General features: G+C 35.3%; 1 protein-coding gene across 4 annotated transcripts in view; it reads right to left on the bottom strand.

Moving 5' to 3' along the window:
- Positions 1 to 23703, bottom strand: part of SDK1 (sidekick cell adhesion molecule 1) — a 419203-nt gene that overhangs the window by 287025 nt on the left and 108475 nt on the right. For all 4 annotated transcript variants that reach the window (XM_069810300.1, XM_069810299.1, XM_069810302.1 and 1 more), the window contains 2 exons: positions 9538 to 9697; positions 3724 to 3830 (listed from right to left, as the gene is read on the bottom strand). In XM_069810300.1, coding sequence (XP_069666401.1) covers positions 3724 to 3830; positions 9538 to 9697 — 267 coding nt within the window. The remainder of the gene's footprint in view (positions 1 to 3723; positions 3831 to 9537; positions 9698 to 23703) is intronic.

Raw genomic sequence — 23703 nt, 5'->3', positions numbered from 1 at the left:
CAAGTCTCATGAGGAGCAGCTGAGGGAACTGGGGCTGTTTAGCCTGGAGAAAAGGAGGCTGAGGGGACACCTTATTTCTCTCTACAACTACCTGAAAGGAGGTTGTAGCAAGGTGGGGTCGGTCTCTTCTCCCAAGTAACAAGTGACAGGATGAGGGGAAATGGCCTCAAGTTGTGCCAGGGGAGTTTTAGATTGGATATTAGGAAAAATTTCTTTACCAAAAGGGTTGTCAAGCATTGGAACAGGCTGCCCAGGGAAGTGGTTGAGTCACCATCCCTGGAGGTATTTAAAAGACGTGTAGATGTGGCACTTTGGGACATGGTTTAGTGGTGGACTTGGCAGCGCTAGAGTAACAGTTGGACTTGATGATCTTAAAAGTCTTTTCCAACCTAAATGATTCTATGATTCTTTTGCCTTTTGTACCACATTCCTATCCATTAAAATAAACAGGGCTGTAGGCTCCTACCCACCCTCCAAAGGACTTCCATGCATTTTAATTTGCTTTAAACCAAGAAAACTGACACACACACACACATACACACAGAACTATTTTGATTTCTGCCACTGAATTCCCTTTTTTCCTTTCTTCTTTTTAAGGACCACAGGGTTCTTTACAAGTTCTCTGCTGCAGAGAGGGATGCAAAGGACATTGAAACATCGAAGACTACTATCAGGTCTGTGGATGGCAGGAGATGAGAACAGAGAGAACAAGAGCAGAAATTAAAAACACATGGTATTTTAAAGAAGCTTTAATCATCTTTGTGATTTTCAAGTTATTTATTCAGACATAATCAGCATTGTACTTCCTCTCTTGCTCCATATTTCTTACAACTGTAATCAGATCATCTACTTGAAAAGAAGTTTCAAACCGTGTAGGTGGATCTAATTAACTTCACTGTCATATGATTATTTTAATCTTCACAATCCAAGAGTTTTTAAGCCCATTCTGTAATTAAGATTTACTCAGCAGTTTTCTCACAAATATCTGTTCCCATACGGTTAAGTAATATGTTAGCATGTGTTGAGAACATTTTTTAAATTTTTTAACAAGTTCCCTGCTACTTCTGAGATCTAGGACATTGAAAATACCTCAAATCTTTCTCAGCACACATTCTAATTGTGCCTTTCAATTTTTCACTAGAGATCTTGACTTTAAGTGTATTGGGAAGCATTCTCTATCCAGTGGCAAAAATAGTTCATTTCCTGTGACATCTAACATACAGTTCCCTGTAACTCTTGACGACTGGATGACTTTAGTAACCCCTTGGAATGTTGCTTTCCGATATGTTTTCAAGAATAACCAAAAAGTAAAATATCGTAAAATATCAGGTACTTCATTATATCTACACAGCTTAAATCAATTAATTGAGATTGAAAAAGTTAAAATACAGAAAACAATCACATGGTATCAGTAGCTACCCTGGGTGGAGGAGAAAGAGGGTATTTAAAACTTGTAGAACACTTTAATCTGCAGGAATAAAGTGCAAGTCTGACTGACAAGTTTCACTACAGAAGCCATATATGCCACTATAGGTTCAAGACCAAAGGTCTCCCAAGTCATGTAAGATCTGCTTTGCTTTGTCTCAGTGTCTTTTATCAGTGAAAATAAATAATAAATAGACTGCTTAATTCAGAGAAGTCTTAAGAGATAGCTTTTTAGCCTTGTTCAGCAATGCAGAACTACAAATTAAATGGGGGAAAAAATTAAAACCGAAGTAAACAAGTACACTTCTTTCTCTCTCAAGAACAACCAAACACACACGCAGAAAAACCTGGAGAAACAAAACACTTCACTGCAAATCTTTTCCTCATTCAGAGGGGAATAAAGCTGTCTTTTCAGGAGACAAAATTCTTTAGCAGCAGTATCAAGGTAAAGTATTCCTGTGCCTCCTTCTCACTATCGTTCCTGCAAGTACTTCCTCAAGAATTGCTCCCTCCACTATGCCAGTACAACTGCCTGTACAGCTGTGTAGGGAATCAGACGGGGGTGGGAAAGAACTATTTTAACAAACCCTACAAAACAATTGTTGGTTTTTTTAAATTTTGGAAAAGCTTCCCAGTCCACAGCTGCGCAAACAAGTTTTCCTGCTGAGCCTAAAGGCATAGTGTGCTACATTGCAATACAAGAGCGGGAATGATTAGTGGGATGGAGGAGAAAATGGGTACGTTTTTCTCTGGTACTGCCACCAAAGCCTTTGTTCCCTGAAACCACACCTGTAGATGCAACTCCAGAGGCATCTAAGCTAATCTAATGGCTCCCTGCTGCAGAATGAGAAGCATCTCACCCTCACCTTCCCCTGTTCCATCTTCCCCTTCTAACCTCATTGGAGGTCCCCCACCCCACTAATAGTTACACTCACTCGCACCAGCTTTCACTAGATCCTCTGTGACGTGATAAAATTCACTAGAACAGAAGAATAATATTTAGAAAAGTATTTGCAAGGGTCTGACATACATCAGACTGAGCACAAGATCACTGGGAGGTGTATATAGCAGGGGCATAAGAGTTGGTAGAAGGCAGGGAAGGAAAACCCCATTTTAGCAGCAGTTTATTTTTACATTAGCTCCCAGCATCTCTGAAACAACACCACTGAGAGATCAAACATCAAATTACCAATATTACTGACATTACAGATATAGTAACATAATTTACCATAATACAGTAAACTGGTGAACATGATACCAAAACTTACATAGTATCATTGGCAACTGTTTTTACTTTAAAACACAGGAAATTCCATGTAATTTCCCTCATGACATAGTGATTAACTTGAATCAGTTCCTTGGAATTGGGTTTCTAATAAATAATTCAATTTATCTAAATTCCACTTATCAAGTGACATTTACTACTACTGAATTTCCAGTTAATGACCCTGAGGAAGAGAAATTTGATCCATGTATCAGATTGCTTGCAGTATACAAATCTGTCTTTTTAATTTTTTTTTTATGTTTATACATTGAAAAAAGAATAAGGCCTAATTTTATTATTATTTCCAAACAAGTTATTTGGATTATATTTTCTATAAGTTAACTGAAAAAAAGAAAACTAGAGTATACAATCATTTCTTAGGTCACATTAACTAGCACTAACTCCTGAGAAAATCAGTTTAACATTTCCAAATGGAAGTTAGATATCAAATCAGAGGCCAACTCAAAAATTCTGCATAGTCCAAACTAAAGCAGTACAGACATTGGAGAGTTTGGTTCAGAAAAGCATTGAGAACAGACTTTTAAAGTTTCATTAGCAAGATTTTTGTTGTGAAACAGCTTATTTTGTATCACAAGGATTATGATCTGAAATCTTCATGGAGCTATCTCCACCATACCGTTTTCTTTCAGATATCCTCTGCTGTCCTCTGGGCTTTTTGTTGTTGTTGTTGTTTTGATTGATTGTTTGTTTTGTGCTATATGGCCTTTCTTAATCCCTGCGTACTCAGGGAATGGTATAACGGTTTTCTTATGCTACAGCTATCTCCAAATGATCTCGCTTTGATGGCTTTGAATGGCTCAAAGCTTGCTTTAATGCTGCACCGCTTTGAACTGCTTCTCAGAAGATAACTAGAGTAAGTGTGAAACTTTTTGTGATGCAATAATTTTAAAATTTATTAAATATGTTATCTAATAATTTTTCAGACTAGCAAATGCTATTGGTATGTTGGGTTTTTACGCACAAAAAGAATCGGTTAGCTAATGAATCACAGAGTAAATTCCATTCAAACATACATGCCACTTGAACTTCAGATCTCCTTTGCAGCAATGCCCCCATCCTGTTCCGTACGACACATTGATAAAAGCCAGCATCAGACCTCTGCAAAGCTGGGATGATGTACCTATAAGACAAAATGCAGAATTACAGTGCACTTCTTCCTAAAGGCAGATCAATGCTACTTTATGTGTCATTTCTTATTTCTCTTCTAGTATTTTACACATTGTCTCAAATGCTTATTGTATTTTTTCTTAGAAACAGTGTTCTCATATAATCTCTGGTCTTTGGCTACAATATTGTCTGTACTATATAGAAGAAAAAAAATACTTGAAATGCATAAAATATCTTTCAGTCTTAAGATCTACATTTGATAATTGCTAATTAGTTCTCCATAAATTCTCTTGAAATATAGACTTAAATACTTTCATTAGTTTTATCTACTGCCATTCACAAGGCAAAGATGCCTGGTAATTTGTTCAGAGGTGGCACAAGAAGACTGCAGTCTAAATGTAGGCATTAGGAAGACTTGCAAGAGATACTAAAGCTTTCCAGTGAAAAAAAGATGGTTACTACACTGTGTGACCACTGTAACTCAGAAGAATACTGGAAAAGACAAAATGCACTGTATGTTGTATTTGTTTTGCCCTTCACTATGCTTAAAAAGTGACTTAGTCCACTAATGCTCACCTTCCTCATTCAACTGTATCTGATTACTCAATATGAAAATGAGTTGATAGGCACAGTTTTAATGTGAATAAAACACATGAATAATATAGATAATCCTGCATTAAACAAACATTAATCAAAGCGCATATTCCCCCGGTCACCTTCTGGAGATATTATGGTAGGATTAATGAAAGTCTTTATGAAAAGATAAGGAAAAATAAAACTGCTGAATTTTAATCTTCAGAATTTAATTCCTCTAAAAGAAAGCATCTCTTCTCATACTCACATAGACTATACACACCCACATACAGAGCTTAATATCTGAACAGAATCAGACAGCATAAAAAACAAAGGAGGTAGACGAAATCTCGTTTAAGTGATAAATGAAGACTATAATCACTGCATTATAATTACAATCAAATACACTATAGCAAATAGGTCAGACAACCAAATACAGTGAATTAAAACAGCCCAACACCATGGACAAATTTCAGCAATCTACTATGACTCCTAGGAGACCCTGGCTTCCTAAGTATATGAGTTGTAGGCAATTGTGTTGTCTGTCTGCCTGTGTGCCTAAGCTGACTCCTTGTGACCTCCTTTGGAGCAACCGGCAAATTTTCTCCAGTGATTATGACAATTTGTACCGGGAAGATAAGGAAGACTCAAAACAGTGCTCTGTTTGGAAGTAGTAAACCCGACCGACAATCAGCACACAAATACTTGCTGGCCAGTGAGTACATAACTCTGAATTAGCCATGCTGCCTCTTGCCTGATGAGTACGAGAGTGAGAAAATAGGTGAAAATACAAGGCATAGCATAGAAATCAATAGGACATAAGGCTTCCCTAGGTCCTTACAGAATAATTTCTTTTTCTGCCAGGCAGATGATTGTTGCAAAACACCATTTAAAAAAAATAAAAAATTAAACATTCTGACAAATAAATATTGACAATTCATTTTTACAGTTCATTTTATCAAATAGTTTATAGCTTAACAAGCTTTTCTTTCTCCCATAAAGACTTAGTATTGTACTTGGCTAACATTTTTTCCTCTGCTTGTCTACTAAGTAGAGCTAAAATTAAAGGCTTCTTTCTTTGGTATTCATCTGTACTAAGTCAGTAACGCAGAGTTTGTTTTTCTGTCACTAGGACAAAACAAATCAATTAGATCAGAAGTGTCCTACTTTGGTTTTCTTTTCTGACTTATTACTGTTTCAGCAGGAAACATTCTTTATATGTTGCCTGAAGAAAAGAAAATCTTTTAAAAATTTACAGTGAAAATCCCATCTACCTTGGAAATTCCAAATGACCAAACCTACTGAGCAGTTGGCTTCTCAGCAGACCTACTGGGTAATAACGTGCAGGTAAGGCAAGCAAAATGAGAAGAATTAAATAACAAAAGTAAAAAAAAAGAGATACAACACATGTTTATATTATTTGAGAATAACTTGAAAATTACAAACCTGGACAAGAGATAAATAGATATTAATGGAATTCATAATTCTGTGTCTACAATTTTAAACACTCTTTATGCACCTCATATGTCTGATTTTTTTTTTAATATGCTTTTCTATTGACCCAACAGTCAAAATACTGCTTTTTGTGCTATGCTTTCACCATTCAACTTATTTTCTGATATGCAAGAAGGGATAAAAATAGTGCTTTCTAAATTCAAAATAAGATTTTCTTCCACAGAATGAATTTATATCAAAGGTTAATACAATTTTTTACAGTGATAAGACATATTTTTGTTTTATTTTTTGTCTACAGTCTAACTTTCAAGATAGAAGATCTTCTGATTGTATAGATGCCAAGATGCTACTTAAGGTTTCTGGGGATCTGTGCAGGTACTTTAGAAAGTCAGACCAGACAGTTTCTCTGTTTTGAATGGTACAGCCAACAAGAAACAGGCTGTTTAGAAAGTTTCCATAGAAAGATGGAAAGCAACAAGCATAAAAGTAAGCTTCAAGGGAAGTCTTCCAGAGCATAACGTGCTTCAACACCAGGATTGCAACGAGTTACAAGTTTAAGGATGAAGTGGTCTCCAACACCTAAGGAGAAATGCTAGCTAACGCTTATGTTTCACTCCTAATTTCAAATTTACACCCCTCATTTTAAATGCTCTAAAAGTTAAAAGTGAACCTACAGGCTACAGGTTTTTAATAGCCATAACTGTGAAGATAGAATTAAAAACCAAATGTATTTTATTAGATAGTCATATAACTTATTATCTATTCAAACTTTTTAGCAAGGGACTTATGCATCAACTAATCTAACTTTTTTTAATACAGAATAAAATTAAAACCTGTCCAATGTTAAAAACACAATTATAATGATCAGACACTTTTAAGTAGTTTGGGAGGAAAATGTACTGCTGCTTAGACATAACTTCAGTTTCTTAAATTCAAATAAATTAGCATTTTCAGGCCATAAAAGCAAATATGGAAGACAAACCTGCTTCAGAACTTAACTCAAAAGAAAACAAAGAAAAAAGATAAGAAAAAACTGACTGCCTGAACTTTAAAGGCTGTTAACTTATAGACATAACCAAAATTGCTACTGCAGTCAGCAATATTGATTTGTTTTCATTACATGTATCTCAGATCACAAAGAATTTATAAGGTTGTTTTAGAAATTCTTAATACAAACTAGTATATGCACAGTCACTGTAAAAGCCAGGCTGTGCACATAATCAGCATCATTATACAAAGAAAAGCTGTTCATTCACGGTCACCAATGTCAAAATGCAAGGACTCCAATTAGTTCTTTACTCTCTTGGTGTGTTATAAACAGCTTTGAATATTTTCAGCCTGTTACAATATAGACATTACTTTAACTGAGACACACTAAGTAATATCAATTACCAAAAATCTTTGATTGATGATTCAAATTGCAGCAGAAGTCGCTTACACAGGAAAGATTCATGCATTTAAACAGAGTATTTACCCAAGAGAACTGCAGAGCAAACTATTATGGGTCAAAGTTTAAATTTTGCAACTGGAATTTTTATGTCTAAGCATATCTTTTCCTTGCTTTCATTCATCCTAATGCACCTATGCTATATAACCCTTTTGGGAAGCTTAAAGCTTTGCATTTCTATAGAATTGAAATGCTGTTTGGCTTATCTCAGATTGTGGTACAGTAGTAGTAGTAGGGCTGCAACTTCTAAATTAATATTTTCTATCAATGTTATTTTATCATTATAAACCAGTAGTTTCCTATCTTCTTCATCACCCCTGCAGCAGATGTTTAAATTAGAAATAGAAACAAGAACAACATAAAAAATGCAAAATCAATAAATATAGCTTGTATCATGACCTGACATTCACTAGACTAAATTAAGTCCAATGATAAGAAACAAAGTACTGTATACCAATATGTATACATACAGCTTGGGAAAGGTATTCCAATATACTGATTCTAACTTGCACTGCAATACACAGTAAAATCATAATTTTGTATTAGGATGTGCACTTATTTAAGAAATACTATGGCATTCTGATCTTAGTTTCAAAACGTCACATGTCTTACTCAAGTTTCTCCTAGGATCATGAAATGCAAGTCTCTCAATGACTAGCACATCTACAAAACTCGAATTCTAACCTTTGCTTTTGTTGATTCTATGTTCATGCGTTTTGTCCTCCCACACCATTTCTTTGTCTTACTTTCTCAGCATCTTATGGGGTTAACAGCTGTTGTCAGCTCCTTCTACCAAGAAACTACAACAGACTGCTGTTGTTGGTCAAAACAAGTGGCATTTACACAAAGTGATACTCAAACCTTCTGTGATTAATTGTGCTAATAGGTATTTTTTTTTATTTTCTAGAACGTATTCACAAATCTCTTCTATATGTGTGTATAGCTCATTTTGAGGTATCAGCATCTCTCAAGGCTTGAAAACAGCAACCATTAATAGTTGCAGTTACTCAAGACTAAGTGGTCTGATCTAAATCAAAAGTCTTTAATTTCTAGGAAAGTTCATATAGAACTGTATGTTTGGTTTGAAACATAGTTGCTAAATACTTTATGTGCTAAATGACCCCAAAAAAGTTTTAAAACATTATTTAAGGGACTTTTTTCCCCTACTGCTCTGTAAATGTGAATAATATTGAAAATAGAACTAATGTTAGGTTACAATTTTGAAAACCTTTGATAAAGGTAATTATGGACTACCTTATGTAACAATATAGGACTTTATATCATTATCTGCATTTTTATACTAATCTATACTGTGATTTCTGTCTATAGTGATGGAGCACAACTTTTCCCTACCTTAAGCAATGTAATTATGAAAGTGCAGTATTTAGCTTGGTTTGCTAAAGATACAAATGTTATACGAGGGCTCCGTCTGTCACATACCCACCCCTTATAACTTCTGAATTCACTAGGTAATTTCAACAAAATTTGAAAGCAATAAATAAGCTGCATAAATATTAAATTTCTATAAGTTATAGAAATCGCCAATTGCATAGGGGAGACCCAGCTAATGCTCCCATTAGAGAAAAGCATACAAAACCTGGCTGTTTTACACTTTGATATTTGGCCAGCAATCTGGTGCCTATCAGCAAAAATGTAGCTCTGATTAGCCACAGTGTGTTTTTTCTCTTGCTTGATGGGATGTCTTGCAGAATGGGAAGGGAGTCAGTGAGGTCCTGGGAACAAAGTGCATAATCACAGAAGAACAGTTTGTTAAACTGCAAGATTAATTTTCGCATTCTCAGAAATGAAACCAAAAGTTCCATATGCAATTTAAGACAGACCACATTATTCTAGATCTTATTGAAAAGAATAGTCCCACTAAGCTTAGCTTTGTTCAAGGATGAGTAGCACATCATACGTAACATTTAGCTAAGGAATATGCCTGCTATTTATTACAAATACATGTAAGGTTAAATCTCCAGCAAAAGGCATTTTTGGTACTTAAAAATTTTATGTTAAGACCCCTGTTTTGAAGTGTGAAATATCATTTTTAGCGAAGGAGATTCTGTCATAGAGATCTTACTTGTTTACAAAAAAGTCTTCTTTCATGAGAAAAAACATTGTCAATGTATCAGTATCTACAAAGCTGGTTTGAAGTATTGGGGATTTGGGGGTGGTGGTGTTTGTTTTGGGGGGTTTTTTTGCAATTACACTTAGAGAAGGCTATTATATAGTTGTTATTTACTTATATTCACTGGAGTAGGCGGTTATTTCACTGTCATTGTGTAACCACTTAAATTCCAAGGGCCAGCTGCCTTCGGCAAGGCACGTAAGTACGAGTCGATTTCCTTCCAAGTGTATCTGGGGCAAGCCTGGTTCAGTCTTGAAGTATGGTGCAACATCATCTGAAATACAAAGAGAAAATGGGTTTGTAAGCTATTTAAGCAAGTACAGTATAAACCACCAATATTTAGCTCATTACTTCTCAAAATGGCCATCATAAAACAAGAGAGAACATGATTCAGTAGTTAAGGTTTGCACTGTTATATTCATAACTGAGCTTTATCTTTAGAGGCAGAATTCACAAGATCTTGATAACCTTAGTCTTTGGTACTTACTTAGAAGAGAAGTGCCCACTCAGACAAGATTTTGTCCATGTTTACTGTTTATACATATGAGAATTTCAGCACTGTCTACTGTGGCAGGCAGTGAACAGCCCTATTGGCTTTTTTTTTTCCCCTCTCCTCTGTGGGGATTAAATCCACTCAAAGCTCTTTTTTTTTTAATTCCTTGAATTGAAACCAGAAGAGTAATCTTGGATAGAAATGATTATCACAGCAAGAAAAGTCTCAGGGTAAATGAAGAATTTTGATAGAAAAAAGAGTTTAGAAAAAAACACCTCACAAAATCACAAGATTAAGGTGTTTTTCAACGTTACTGCCAACCAAAATGTGTTAAATTATATTACCTGAAACCACTAAACAGATTTTGAACTAGGGTACTTCAATAATGTTCAAGGGTCACATGTAGTCTCAAACTCTTTCCCCCATTGATCACAAATGCTCAAAATACTCCAAGCAGCAAAATTCTCAACTGGTGAATTGCCAAAGCTCCACTCAAATGCAGATTTATTACAAGTCTACACCTGCCAGAGACCCACCCCTTGTCACCTCTGGAAGATGGTTTTCACACTTTATGGATCAAATTTCTGCTTGTAACTATGTAGGAACTACAGATTTTATCTTAGAAGTTTACAAATACCTTCTATAAGCAAAATTAACATGTTTATGTATATATATATAAAATACACAAGTTACATTCAAAGTCAGAGATTTAATACAAAATATGGAATAATATTTAATAGTTAGACATTACTGCACTCTGCTTTTTAGGAGTGCAGTGTGTGTGTGTGTGTATCTTATATATAAAATACAAAAAAAACCCCCAAAAGATACACAAATGTTGTCCCAATGCAATTAACCATTCAGGTAAATTGCTAATCTTTCTTTTAAAACTTATTTTAGATTAAGCTCAGGTATTGTTATACTTGCTATTTAAAGAGTTTAAGCTATCTTTTACAGTTTATGGGGAAGTGACCTCATGTACTATTGAAGGCTGTCTGAAATTTTTGAATCCCCAGGTCACATACTATAATCTTTAATAGCTGATAGCCACAAGACAGCAACCACACACATTAGGGAAGAAGGAGCTCAAGGCCAGAGGTGTCAGTGGCTTTCAAGGTGCCCTAGTGTTCCACTGAAGACTGGGACAGCAGTGGGTGTGCAGCTCGGCCTGGTGATGCCAACCTCTCTAAGCCCTTATCTTCCACTTTGCCTCTTATCAGGGAATTTTTATTACTTTGCAAACCACAAAGCAACACAGACTCATTATCAGCCTAATCGTACAGTCCCAGGGTAGCAGCTGCGCTTCAGCTGAGTGCGGTCAGGGAGTCACAGGTTGACTTTTGCCAAACTGTTTGCTACAATTGGCTATAAAGTTGAACCTCAGCTGCAAACACATTTGATGATTTGTATTGACAAATTGTCTCCCTAGTTTTTAGAATTTAACTTCAGGAAGATACAGTTATTTCTGCAGGAAAAAAGCACATCATCTTAAAGCAATACTTGCAAACTATTACACAAAATCTGTCCTAACAAACTGAATTAAAAAATGTACTTTGAGGTAAGGCCCTCTTCTGATTTTTTCAAACGAATTGATTAATGGCTAGTGCAGATCAGTAATATTTTCTTTAAATTGGATACACAGGAAGCTATGACAATTCAGCACATGAGCAACAGTTCCAAACTAGCAGATAGTACCAGGCAAACCAAAGATGGTTTTTGCACTTCTCCACTCTACTATGTGATTGAGATTATATTCTGCAAAGCTTTTTTCTTGTCTTAATGACTGCAAATATTGTGAAGAAATCCTATCTCAATTCCCATTTTCTCCTAGCTAGTAAAATCAACCAATACTTTAAAACTTTATAAAGAAAAATTTTAGTCAGAGTTAGATAATGTTAGGGTGAAACAGAGTTACCTTACCCAGAGCAAAAAGCAATTTTTTACAAAGATATTTCTAAACAAGTGAGGAAATGTTAAATCCTTTCAGAGGCTTCACATTATTTTGGGGAGACTCTCTAAGGAGTTATGAGACAGACATTGCAAGATTAAAGGTGTCAGGCTTCCTCTGGAGATGAAAAGGCAGCGGCAGGGAGTTGTGCTGGTATTTAGGGGAAGGGGTTGTAACAGAACCCAATTGGTAAATTGAAATGATTAGTGCCAAGTCCCCTGAAAACAATGACATTTAGCTGCTAGTATATAGAAGCTCACGAAATGAGCTTGTTAAACTATTCCTTCCTGAAGAAAGTTGAGCTATTCAGGGAGACTACAGTGAAACTGCTATTGGCACTATAATCCTCTACCTGAGTAATTTGTTGATCCTGTTTTTCAGTGATTTAAAGACTCAGGCAGCATAACCTCCTTCATTATTTCACTCTGAATTATCCACTCACTCCTTCTAACTTACGTCTTTCCATGAAAAAATTATTTATTTGAAAGACAAAGACTGCGGCCCACAAGTCTGTCATTCAGCCCTACATTTCCTACTCAAATATTCCAAACCTAGTGATGCTGCAACCCACTCAGAGCTATCTCCCATTTAAAGTATCAGAATCAAGCTGGTTTTACATGAAAATGATTCTCAAAAGTCAATCCAATTCTGGTAGAAGCTAAAATTTAATAGACCTACGGGAATATTTTTATAAAGAATATAGCATGCTTTATAAATTACCCCAGCTCTCTGGAAGATTTACTTAAACCCTTGAAGTAATTTTATCTTCTAATCTTTTATTCCTGACTTTCTCATCAATCACATACCATCAGTTTATCAAATTCAATTATGTAATCAGAGCTCACTAAATATTCACTGAAAGCAGAAATGAAAATAAAATACTGAGCAAAGATTCCATGAAGAGAGGTAGCAGTAAAGCTTTGATGACTTTGGCATTTCTGCGGCACAGTGCTGCTCACACCTCAGACACATGATCAAAACAGTGCTGCACCCTAAGCTTTACATCTTTAAGCTGTAATGGAAAGCAGATTTTCAAACTGGGCCTACAAGGAAAGTTTAGTTGTCGTAGAGCATCCCAGGCAAACAGGAAAACTGGCAGGAAAAATGAAAGCCATGTCAGAAGGAAAATTGTAGGAAAGGAATAACTGGCTAAGGGATGGAAGATACAAGGGGGTCATTTAATAGGTATGAGATACTTCCACTTTATTAATTAAATACAGGAAGGGCTCACCATAAGGCTAACCTTGGCCAATCAAGGATTTAGAAGCCATGAGAGCATCTCACTTTTATTCTCTTGAAGGACAGAGCAAAAAGCTAATAAAAAGCCTATCTGAGTCCTAGAAATAGGAATAATGAAATACTGGAAGTAATATTCTTAGGTAAAATAGTTTTCTGCCAAAAAAAAAAAAAAAAAAAAAAAGCAACCATTCATGCTATACACTGTTGCTTTCTTCTACATGCTAAATGTCTTAATACTTCCAGCCTCTCTGGCTCTTCAGCTACGCCGATTTAAAAATAAAAATAATAATAAATAAAAAAATTATCTGAGTTGCAAGGAGGAGTGAAAGGACAAGGTGCTGATCTGTTGGCACATATATACAGCTTCTACAAATTTTCATTAAGTCTGCTTACCAAACTCGCTAAGATGCTGACTAGTGCAGATTTATTTTTATGTAAATCTTAAGAAAAAATAGGATTTAATATGCCAAAATTATCTGGAAGTTTGCTCCAAAATATGTCTGCCTTGCTTTTGTGCATCATTAAACTGCAAGAGTTCCATTACACTGCCAGCTTAGCCGCCTATTTTCTTTCTTTGGTACATGCAAAGCTTAGATGGATTTTATCTTAAAATATAGATTCAGGACCTAATTCAACAATGCCCATACACTTTTGTACGGATTAATGCTGACATTTAAATACAAAAATGGTGCTGTATGCAATTGTTATCTACTTTGGGCTTCTCCCCAGCCCTAGCAGATGAGATATATCACGGAAAAGCTGAGAGCTTGCTCATACTCTACTCTCCCTGAAAATCATGTTCAGGCATGAACTTACAAATACAATCTGAAAGAGGAGAAGGCAGTCTGACTGTACAGCTTTGTACTGAATAGAATGAAAACAAAAATTCCAAGAGTGGCTGCTTGTTAGTTAACCAAGGGAATCTAATCTCATAAGGATAGCGTGAGTGACCATGACTTCAGAAACTGAGGAGAGTACCATCTCGGGGACCTCAAACATACCCTCTAATAAACACATAAACAAAGTCTGGCTAATGATTCTTAGCCTCTAACAGCTTACATTTGTAAAATGCATAAAACAAAGTCAGATTAAATAGATCTTTCAGTTACTACAGGGTGCTACAAGACCTTGAAAGCAGTCTTGCAGTCCTATCCCTCAGGAATTCATATATTTTAATTAAAGATGCAATTTGATCTTGAACACCTCTATCCTACTGAGAAAATGAAAGTTACCATACTCCAAAGAAGTACCACATCACCTTCATCAGTAAAAAACACTGAAACTACCCTGTTAAAATCTCAGCATTTTTTTCTCCAGAAATGTTGGATACCAACAGTTACAGGTAAAATCATGTGCTCACATCTTGAGAAAGTCAGTTACTGTAGTCCCGAATACAGTCAGAGGAAGAATAATATAGTGAGTACAGAGAACAGGTTAAGAGATCCCCACTGCCATTGCTATTTGTTTTTGTTATGTATCTCTACTTTTATGCCATTTTTAGGTGTTTAAATATTATTTTAATATTGAATATTAATAGTAGATTAACCTGTTCATAGATCAGCAAGTCAGAGCAAATACAGCTCAATCACTAACAAATATCATTTGAGCAGCTGTCTTTTCATCACTCAGTTCACCCAACAGATACGATACTGAAAATAAATTTTTGACTGAGATACATTTTTCAATAAACCCAAACAAAAATACAATTGGTTTATTAAAAAACACACCTATATTGATTTTAGCTTATTAGTCCCTAGTCAAAGCAAGATGCACATCACCCTTTCTTCATATGCATGTCTAAAGCTACAATCAACTGACACAGAAAAATAAAGAACAGAGTATCTCTGAGGAGTTTTCCAGGAAAATGAGACTAGATAAATAAACTACATACAGAAGCTGAATGATCAGCCCAGGAGAAGTGCAACAATACAGAAATGCTTTTGCTCTCGCTGTTTGCAAGGAAAAGGGATGTGAGCCATCTTCAGGTAGGTTAATGATAACTGCCATAAAAAGAGTATTTGAAAAGATGCATCCAGGGGATTGAATGCATAATACAAAAGTATAGTTAAATTAAAAAGGAAACTAGAGTCAGGAAACCCAAACTAAAGACAGGAATAATCTTTACAGTAATCCAAAGAAAGTAGGTACAACTATGGACAGCAGAATCCCATCAAGAACAGATTAAAGTTCAGCTGTGACTTTCACAAGCTGATGCTTCAGAGCACATACAGTTGAGTACGAGCGTTTCTGTACTGACTGACAGCTGATAAATGCAACCTTCTGGGGAATCAGGACCATTTTCTTCTTATTCTCAACTTGGATATGGAAAAGATTTTTCTCTTTTTCCTTTTCAAAAGGACCTTTTAATCCTATTATCTTAGTTCCTGCTACGCATTGCATACATGTGCTAGCTCTGGATGCAAGCTGTATTCTCCTGTGGAAATGAACTTCAGTAGCTTATATGGCATAAGAATTTGGAATTATTACATAGTAAATCTTGGGAAATGTACCAGGAAGTCAGCTAGAACTCAGATATATTTGAATCAATCTTCTTCTGAATTCAAACCTTCTAAAATGCATTGGTGAGATGTTGTGAAAGTTAGTATATGATCTATTCATAAACTGTCAACAATGTCAAACATACATTAGAGCATTCAGTCACTTTAACTGTATTGATTTGCAGGAATGCTATTCTACCAAAAATATTGGATATTTGAGATTCAAATTTTCTTGGTTGGAAGCATGACATAAATCACCAAGTACAACAATTAAATTTAAATTGCATTTTACTACCTCATTCTAAGCCTGGATTTGAAAGGACTGATGCATCATAGTGAATATTTCATTAAAATATCAGGTTATTTTTCAAATATAGTGCCGTAGTTAAGAATTTTCACCCAATGGTATAAAGCATTCCCTTAAAGTGGATTTCCTGAACTTTTGTCAAAGACGATATCTGATTTTATATCGGAATAGTACTGAAGCAACTGTATTTAAATCAGTCTTTCTTCTTCAATTTCATAAGTCAAGTAAATGAGCCCACACTACCCATTTTTGTCCTCCTATAGATAAGAAAGATAACCTGCTTGCTGGATATCTCTACTATAATCTCTAAATGCAAATACAGTATCAGCTGAGGTTGATGGATAGTGCTTTTAAAGCCTTAATTGGGGATGGAATTAAATTGTTTTAGGACTCAGCAAGTTCTGTGAGGAAACCTACATATTTCTAGAATAAGTGACATTTATTTCTTTTAAATGCACAGTCACTGGGAGACAAGATTTCAATGGGTAACTTTTTTTGCCTTGAATAGGTCAAACAACTAATTGGCAAGTCAGTTATTGGGTAATTGCCAATCATATATTTGATTTGGGTGGAAGAAATATTGAACTTAAGATTGCATACCTGTTGCATGCCATCCCAAGAGGAAAACTAAATATTCTGTAATGTATAGTTATGATTAGCTTTCAACAATTCAATAGAATAGGAGTCCCAAGTGGCAAGAATGAGTGTTTCACGCTGATAGTTAAGTAGGTTTAATTAAAAATTCTTTTTAGTTTTAAATTGAAGCATCAGTTCTCTTATTTCAGAATTACCTAAACAGCACTGCAGATTCTATTTTGCTTCTAAGCTCCTCATTTATTGACACTAGCAGATCAAATGTTTTTCCAAAATATTGACTAATACATAGTATTGTTTAAAAGAACAAACATCACAAGTCATTCCCTTAGAAACTTCTAAAGTTCTAAGATACACACCATGAAATGACTTGTTACAGGAAAACCTGTTTTAATAATTCCAACCTTTCTGCCTTGTTTTAAGGCACAAACATTTCCTGTTATATCTCTTAGGCTTCTTCCATTTTTCCCTACAAAGAGCTTTAGATGAGCCACAAAAATATATTTGCATGCTATGCGGAGACAAGACGACAGAAAAAAGCTAGACCATGTTTTTTTATGATAAAAAAGAATACCATACTATCACCAGTTGCTTAAAAGTCCTTAAACATAACCTATTCTTTGCATTCATAAAATCTACTCCCTAAGACTCTGACATCTATTTAAAGATCATCCTTTCAATCACTACAGGATAAATTCTTGAAGAAGAATTCCCTTTTGAGAAAAGATTTATTGAGTTTTATTAGAAACACTCAAAACTGAACTGAAAGGAGGAAGGCCCACAGAAGCACAAAAGAGTTTTTACAGGACCTGCATTCCAACACAAAAAAAAAGACAGTGGTCAGTAACATCACTCCATTTAAAATTCAACATAAAACTCTCTTGGTTATCCCCAAATACACTGAGAAAGATTTTCCCACATGCAATTGTATCATTCTTTTCTTAAAATTGATTTCTTTAGCAGACCAGCCAAGGTGGGGGGGGAAGTGCTGATATCATTTTAGCTGAGCCTCAAGTAGCTCCTGATGTATTAACCTAAAGTCCCACTAAGGTTTCCTTTTCCTGTTTAATTTCTACACCTCACGTTTTAGTTCCACTTTCTGACCTCCTATAATGCTTCAGTTGTGTCAGGGCAAAAAAAAATTGGTTTGCTGTGTATCAGAAAGCAAGCACAATTCATAGTTTCATGAATTCACGGAATATCTGCTGTAAGATTAAAAATCAAGAAGCTACAGATGATGTTCTTAAGTTATATTTAGTGTAGTTCATCCTTGAAAAAGGCTGCAGAATTATTTTTAGAAATATTCATGAGGATATCTTAAAGAAAGTTACAAATGTACTGAAAGAAAAAGGCACAATAGTGTACAAAGTGGGCAAATAAAAGAGAACCCATTAACTATCAAAAACAAAACAAAACCTCCAAAGAAACCTACAACCTCGCTGGGCTGAATTTGGTATCAAAGTGTAACCTCCATGCTTTTTATATTCTCTTCATATCTAGTGATGTTTACAGAGACTTGTGGAGCTCTCAAGGAAATAAGTTGTGACTGTTAGAATCTCAGCACACAGCAGGTGGAAGGCAAAACTGCCTTACAGAAAGAGAATCCAAATACAGCAGGATCTCCTTCATTATTTTAACTGCAAAGGAAGCTACTGTGGCTACTACATAATCTACAATGTCCAACTACTGTAGGGCCAGTCTGATCACACTGGTATCTATCCATCTATATATATACATATGTATCTCCAGTAAATATTCCAAATGACATCAGGATGAAGGCAAGATGAAACCCTACAGAACATTTAACAGAACAGAAAAGATAAAAACATAAATGTGCTTTCCACAATTTCATCCTTGGTATAAGAGCATTCTCAGTTGGTTATTTTGTAGAAGACAAATCAAAAAGGTGAAGAGCTGATGAGTGTCTGGAAGTACCAGAACAGAAACATGAGTGCAGCAGGGGGAAACAATGGCACAGCAAAGGCACCGCCAGACTTGAAAGCCACGTAAAGCCACCTATTTATTATTTCAAGGGGAGAATTATTTCTAAATAGCAAAGCAGCTATGAATATCCATGGAATATATAAACACACGTCTCTCTTGATAAAGGGGACTGAAGGGGAAATGATTCATGCACAAACCTTTGTTAAAAAACAACGCCCACTTCTTACTGCTATTGTTATTTTGTTTACATGTAACTTGTAATTTTCTTTTTTTGCCCTTTAAACATGAAAAATGTAAATAGGTTTATAAGGCCTGCCTCAACAAACTCAATTCAAAGGATCTCAATGTTGCTACTGAATTCAAGGGTGGTAAGCACATGATCATACGCTATACTGAACAGAGACAGGAGAGTTCATATCCTTATGTGATGCTGAACTAGGACAAAAATGCCATCAAAACACAGTCCAAAGTTCACAGAATCCAACTGAAATATTTCCATCGTGATAAGCAAACTCTGGAACAGGCACCTGGCTAGCGCTTGAGTCAGAAACAGAAGCACAAAGTGATCCTTGCAGAGCTCTGAGTATCTCCTTGCATAATTTGTGTAGACAACTGGATAATACACTCTACATGCAAACAGGGAGATACACCTTTGCATGCTTTCATGCAGAAAAGCAGGCACTAATTAAGGGCCAGATCAAAGGCTCTTTGAAAACCTGACATAAATTGGCTGCCTTAATTTTCCCTAATATCGTCAGTTATTTCTGTGTCTTTTACACTAAACCTTTTCAGAACTATCCAAGTGGCATTCTTTCACCACCTCAGGTACCCCTGAGGATACATATATCTAGAGACTATAGAATTATTTTCCACAATACTGACAAAACACATAATTTCTTCTTGGCAGAATTGGAAGAAACACATCACTGTTCTTGAAAACATAACTTGACATATCTGAAGGCAAAAAAAGGAGTTAGTTTATTAATCTGGATATTTTATTTAATTTTCTTTGGGTTATAAATACACAGCAAGTTAATACTGTTTTCAACTTTTGTCAGTTATAATGTTAATTACATGTACTAGATTTTATAAATCAATACTTCTTACATAAAGTGTTATTTAACTTGCCAAGTGTAGCAATAGATCAATGCATTTATTGTTCTTGCTAACATTGATGGATGAGATACATCAAAAGGATATATAAAGGAAAAATAAAAGATTTGTAAGTCAGACAGGGTTAAACTCCAGTTAGGCAGAGAGGGAACTTAAATAGTGTTTTGAAAATAACATCATAACTACTAAGGTTTGAGAGGTTTTCTTCTTGGGTTTTTTTGGGGGGGAGGTTTGGGTTTGTTGGGGGGTGGGGTTTTGTTTGTTTGCTTAGCTTTTTTGCAGGGGATGGGGTCCTTTGGGTTTGGTGGGTTTTGCTTTTAATGCCAAGGCCTGAAGCTATCACAAGCAGATTGTTCTGCATACAGAACTGTTATATTAACTCTGTGTATCCTATAGGATGTAGGACCAATGAATTGCACCTCCCAAACATTTAAGTACATTTTTACTAAAGCATTGTATTCCTATGTTCAGCGCACAGTACCTCTATCTAAACGAGGCCAGGTTGGATGGGGCTTTGAGCAACCTGGTCTAGTGGAAGGTGTCCCGCCCCATGACAGGGGGGGTGGAACTAGATGGTCTTTAAGGTCCCTCTCAACCAAAACCATTCTATGATTCTATGATACTAGGTGATCAAAAAAATTAAAGCATAGTTAATAATTACTTTACTATTTGCAAACATGCTACAGTTAATCTGCTTAAAATTTTAAAGGATGTACACGAAAAATTTTGATCATAAATCAACTTCAAATATTGCATTCACTGCACTATGAATTGTAATAAAAGAAACACTCAGTTAAAAATCATTCTAACAGCTAGTACTAATGCACCCAAGCATCTTGAAGGGATATACAACTCACAGTGTTACTAATATTCACTATTTTTGCCATTTGTAAATAAGACATTAATTATGTTAAAATTAGGAAATTCCAAAGAACTGAGAGCTATTACTCTGTATGTAACAACAGCAAATCAATAAAATATTGGTTAAAACCCATTATCAGAAGCGTGTATATATACAGAATGTATAATTAGGTACTGAAATAGAAGGAAAAATTGTTTTCCTTCCAGTGTGGACAGATTTCTCAGGACAGAAGTAATAATTGCACTGTATAGTATGTCGGATTCATACAGCAGACAAAAAAGTCCTTTTATATAAAAAATTATCATCAGGATGAGCTTTTTAAAGTTATAAGAGGTTTAAGAATGTAAACCTGAAGAGGTGTTAGCCTTTGGAAGTAATCCATGTAATCATTATATTTTAGTGTAACTCATCTGACTAGAAAATAAAAAGAAACCTCTGTGTTATATCACCACAACATTAAATTAAGTACAAGTAGGCTCTACTTCATTAGTTCTATTACTCTGGGCAATAGTCATGAGAAGCAACAAGTAATGACTACCATCTAGTAGTCATGTTAACATGTTTATGAGCAATAATTTACAAAAATGAATAACAAAAAAAAGAGTGGTGAGTCTAAGTCAAAGAAAAAAGACCATTCATAAACTTTCCCTCAAACCTGGTTGGAAAAAAGATGAAATTCTATTTAACAAAAAATTTTAAAGCAAAAAAAAAAAAAAAAGAAACCACTTAGTCTACTAGCTAAGGCACGTCTTGGAGAACAGGGTAATACCTTTCATGAGACTGCCAATTAATGCAAGAAAAGTCAGGAGATTGTCTTCAGAGTTTGAGTATTTTGTCTCAAGCAATCAGACAAAGACTTCCCTTCACAAAAAATCATTCTTCTAAGTTGTTAAAAGGAGTATGGGTATAAAAGCAAAAGTGAATCAACTCCTTTAGGTAACGCTTGGTTTTGTAAGTTTGGTAGAATTTTGTGCAAGCTCTCAGTCACCTTAAAGAGATGAGAAAATATTATTCAAGTGAAATGTGGGAATTCTGCATATGTAACCTTTCTGTCCAACCTTAAACTGTGAGTCAGAACACAGGAAGAGTCCATGAGTGACTGGCCAAGAGATATAATACAGAACTTACTTGTAGGAATACAATGTAAAGCTTAGTCCCATCTCACTGGTGCATAATACACAAGCTGACAAAGAAGAAAACAACCACCACACTCCTACACGTTACAATTATTATACTATATCATAATCCTACTCTCATGCAATCCAGCTCAGAAGTACCTGATCATTTCTGCTGGAGCCTAATCAAATAAATACAGATAGTCTTGCTAAATCCTGCTTAGTAGCGTTAAACAAATGAAGAGCAAACCTCTACTCTTCACTTTGAACCCAGACAACCTGACAATAATGAAGATGTATATTCAAAAGGAATACAGAATAAGCCTCTTGATTCACAAGAACTCCTGTATCCTGTAAGAGGTAAGCCCTGGGCGGGTTTACAAGTTCTATAAAATTGCTCACTGGGGGAAACAATCTGCCGACTTAATTCTCTGCAGGATTTCACAAGTCCCTCCAGTCATCTGTTTCTGCTGTATACATTCACATACATCATCAAGCTGACAATTTAGAAACTGGACCAGATGGATGTATAACCCAAAAGAGTGTTGTTTGTTAAATCTAAAAGCTATTAATCAAAATAATTTCCTTTATTAAACTCTGTGGGAGAAAGGGACAAATATAGTTGACGTATTACACATATTTACCAGGAGTGCATCACAGGACAATACAGACTGAGGTTATTTTCACAGGCTCCACCAGAGAAAAATGTTGATAGCAGAAATGTTCTTCCTAAAAAAAGCTGATTATTGCAGGACAAAGAAAGCAGGAAAGGGCATCCTAAATGTTTTCCTTGAGTAGATAAGGCATGTTATTCTTTTTTCGCCAGAGGAAATAATCACATTCTCTGAAAGGACTGGCAACCTCAAGTTATTTTTAAACAAAGAGCAGTTCTTTGTCTAAGATGAGCACTAACTTGTTTTAGGAAAGCAATGGGTGAGACTAGATCAACAAAGTTAGCTTCACCTTTCACCAGACACTGAATGCCAACCCAGCTGGAAAACAGCCTGGACTATTTGAGGTTTAAGATTCACAAATGATACTTACTCCACTCTCTCTTCTGCCTGAAATTCCTTACATGTTTAGATACAGAACTAAAAAATATCAATGTATACTTCCTGGTTTTCCAACCTAAAGCTTTACAATAAAATCATTTATCTGAAGTGCATTCAAAAACATTCCAATTCTAACAGAAAAAACCTGTACAAACAAATTACAGAAATAGAGTGCTCTAGAAATACCTGGAAAATGGTTTCTTAAATATCAAAAGATGATTTACAAAAGAAAGGAAAGCCTGTAGCTATCTGCTTAACAGACAAAACTAGAGATTTTTATAGATTAACTATTTTGGAGGAGGTCACTGAACCAGAACACAGTTCTAATCCTTTAGTGATACTCTGATACATTATTGCAAACAAACTTCATTCTATAAATTCTAATTGCCAGGTAGCACACACCTGCTCTGGCACAGCAGGAATTAAAGTGACCCCAGTAAGCAAAGTTAGAGGGCAACCTCCTGGGCACTTCCATTCTTTTACTTCCTGTCCTAGTGTGAATAAGAAAAAGCAAAAAGCGCATGTAATGTACCTGTTCTTATTCTTAAAGGAATTACCATCTGAATTGCAAAAAATAAGAGAACAGTTTGGCCCAAATATCATTTAACTTTCTGTGGTATATTCCAAAAACCCTACAGTTATCATTTTAAGGGCTTATCACATAAATACTCCTATTTATACATTTTTCACAATCTGAGCTTGTAGTTGATGTAGTTTATAAAAATGTCTTTTACTAGCATAGATTTTAAAAGGCTTGTTTACAGAGTAGATCTTCTGAAATACATGCTCAACCAGAAACCCTGTCTGACTTAAAAGTAAATAGACTGAAATGCTAGCACATTATTACTGGCTCATTAAGAAGCAAATTAGTTGATTTTCTCTTTGTTTAGCAATACTCAACAGGTACTTATTTTGACACCATTTTTATGTGAAAGCACATTAAATTAACATGTTCCATGGTTGCAGGAAACACTTATTGGACAAAGGCCAATCCAGCAGCCTCACCACAAAAATGACAATTTCTAAATTAAAGTAACATACATTATATTACTTAAGAAGCTTCTCTACATGTGCTTCTTGCCAAGCCGTTGTATCTGACAAAAGCTGACAATTTC

Source organism: Haliaeetus albicilla, chromosome 22 (genome assembly GCF_947461875.1).
Source record: "Haliaeetus albicilla chromosome 22, bHalAlb1.1, whole genome shotgun sequence".
Classification (NCBI taxonomy): domain Eukaryota; kingdom Metazoa; phylum Chordata; class Aves; order Accipitriformes; family Accipitridae; genus Haliaeetus; species Haliaeetus albicilla.
Note: the sequence above shows the minus strand (reverse complement) of the source record. Positions and strands in the feature narration are given on the sequence as shown.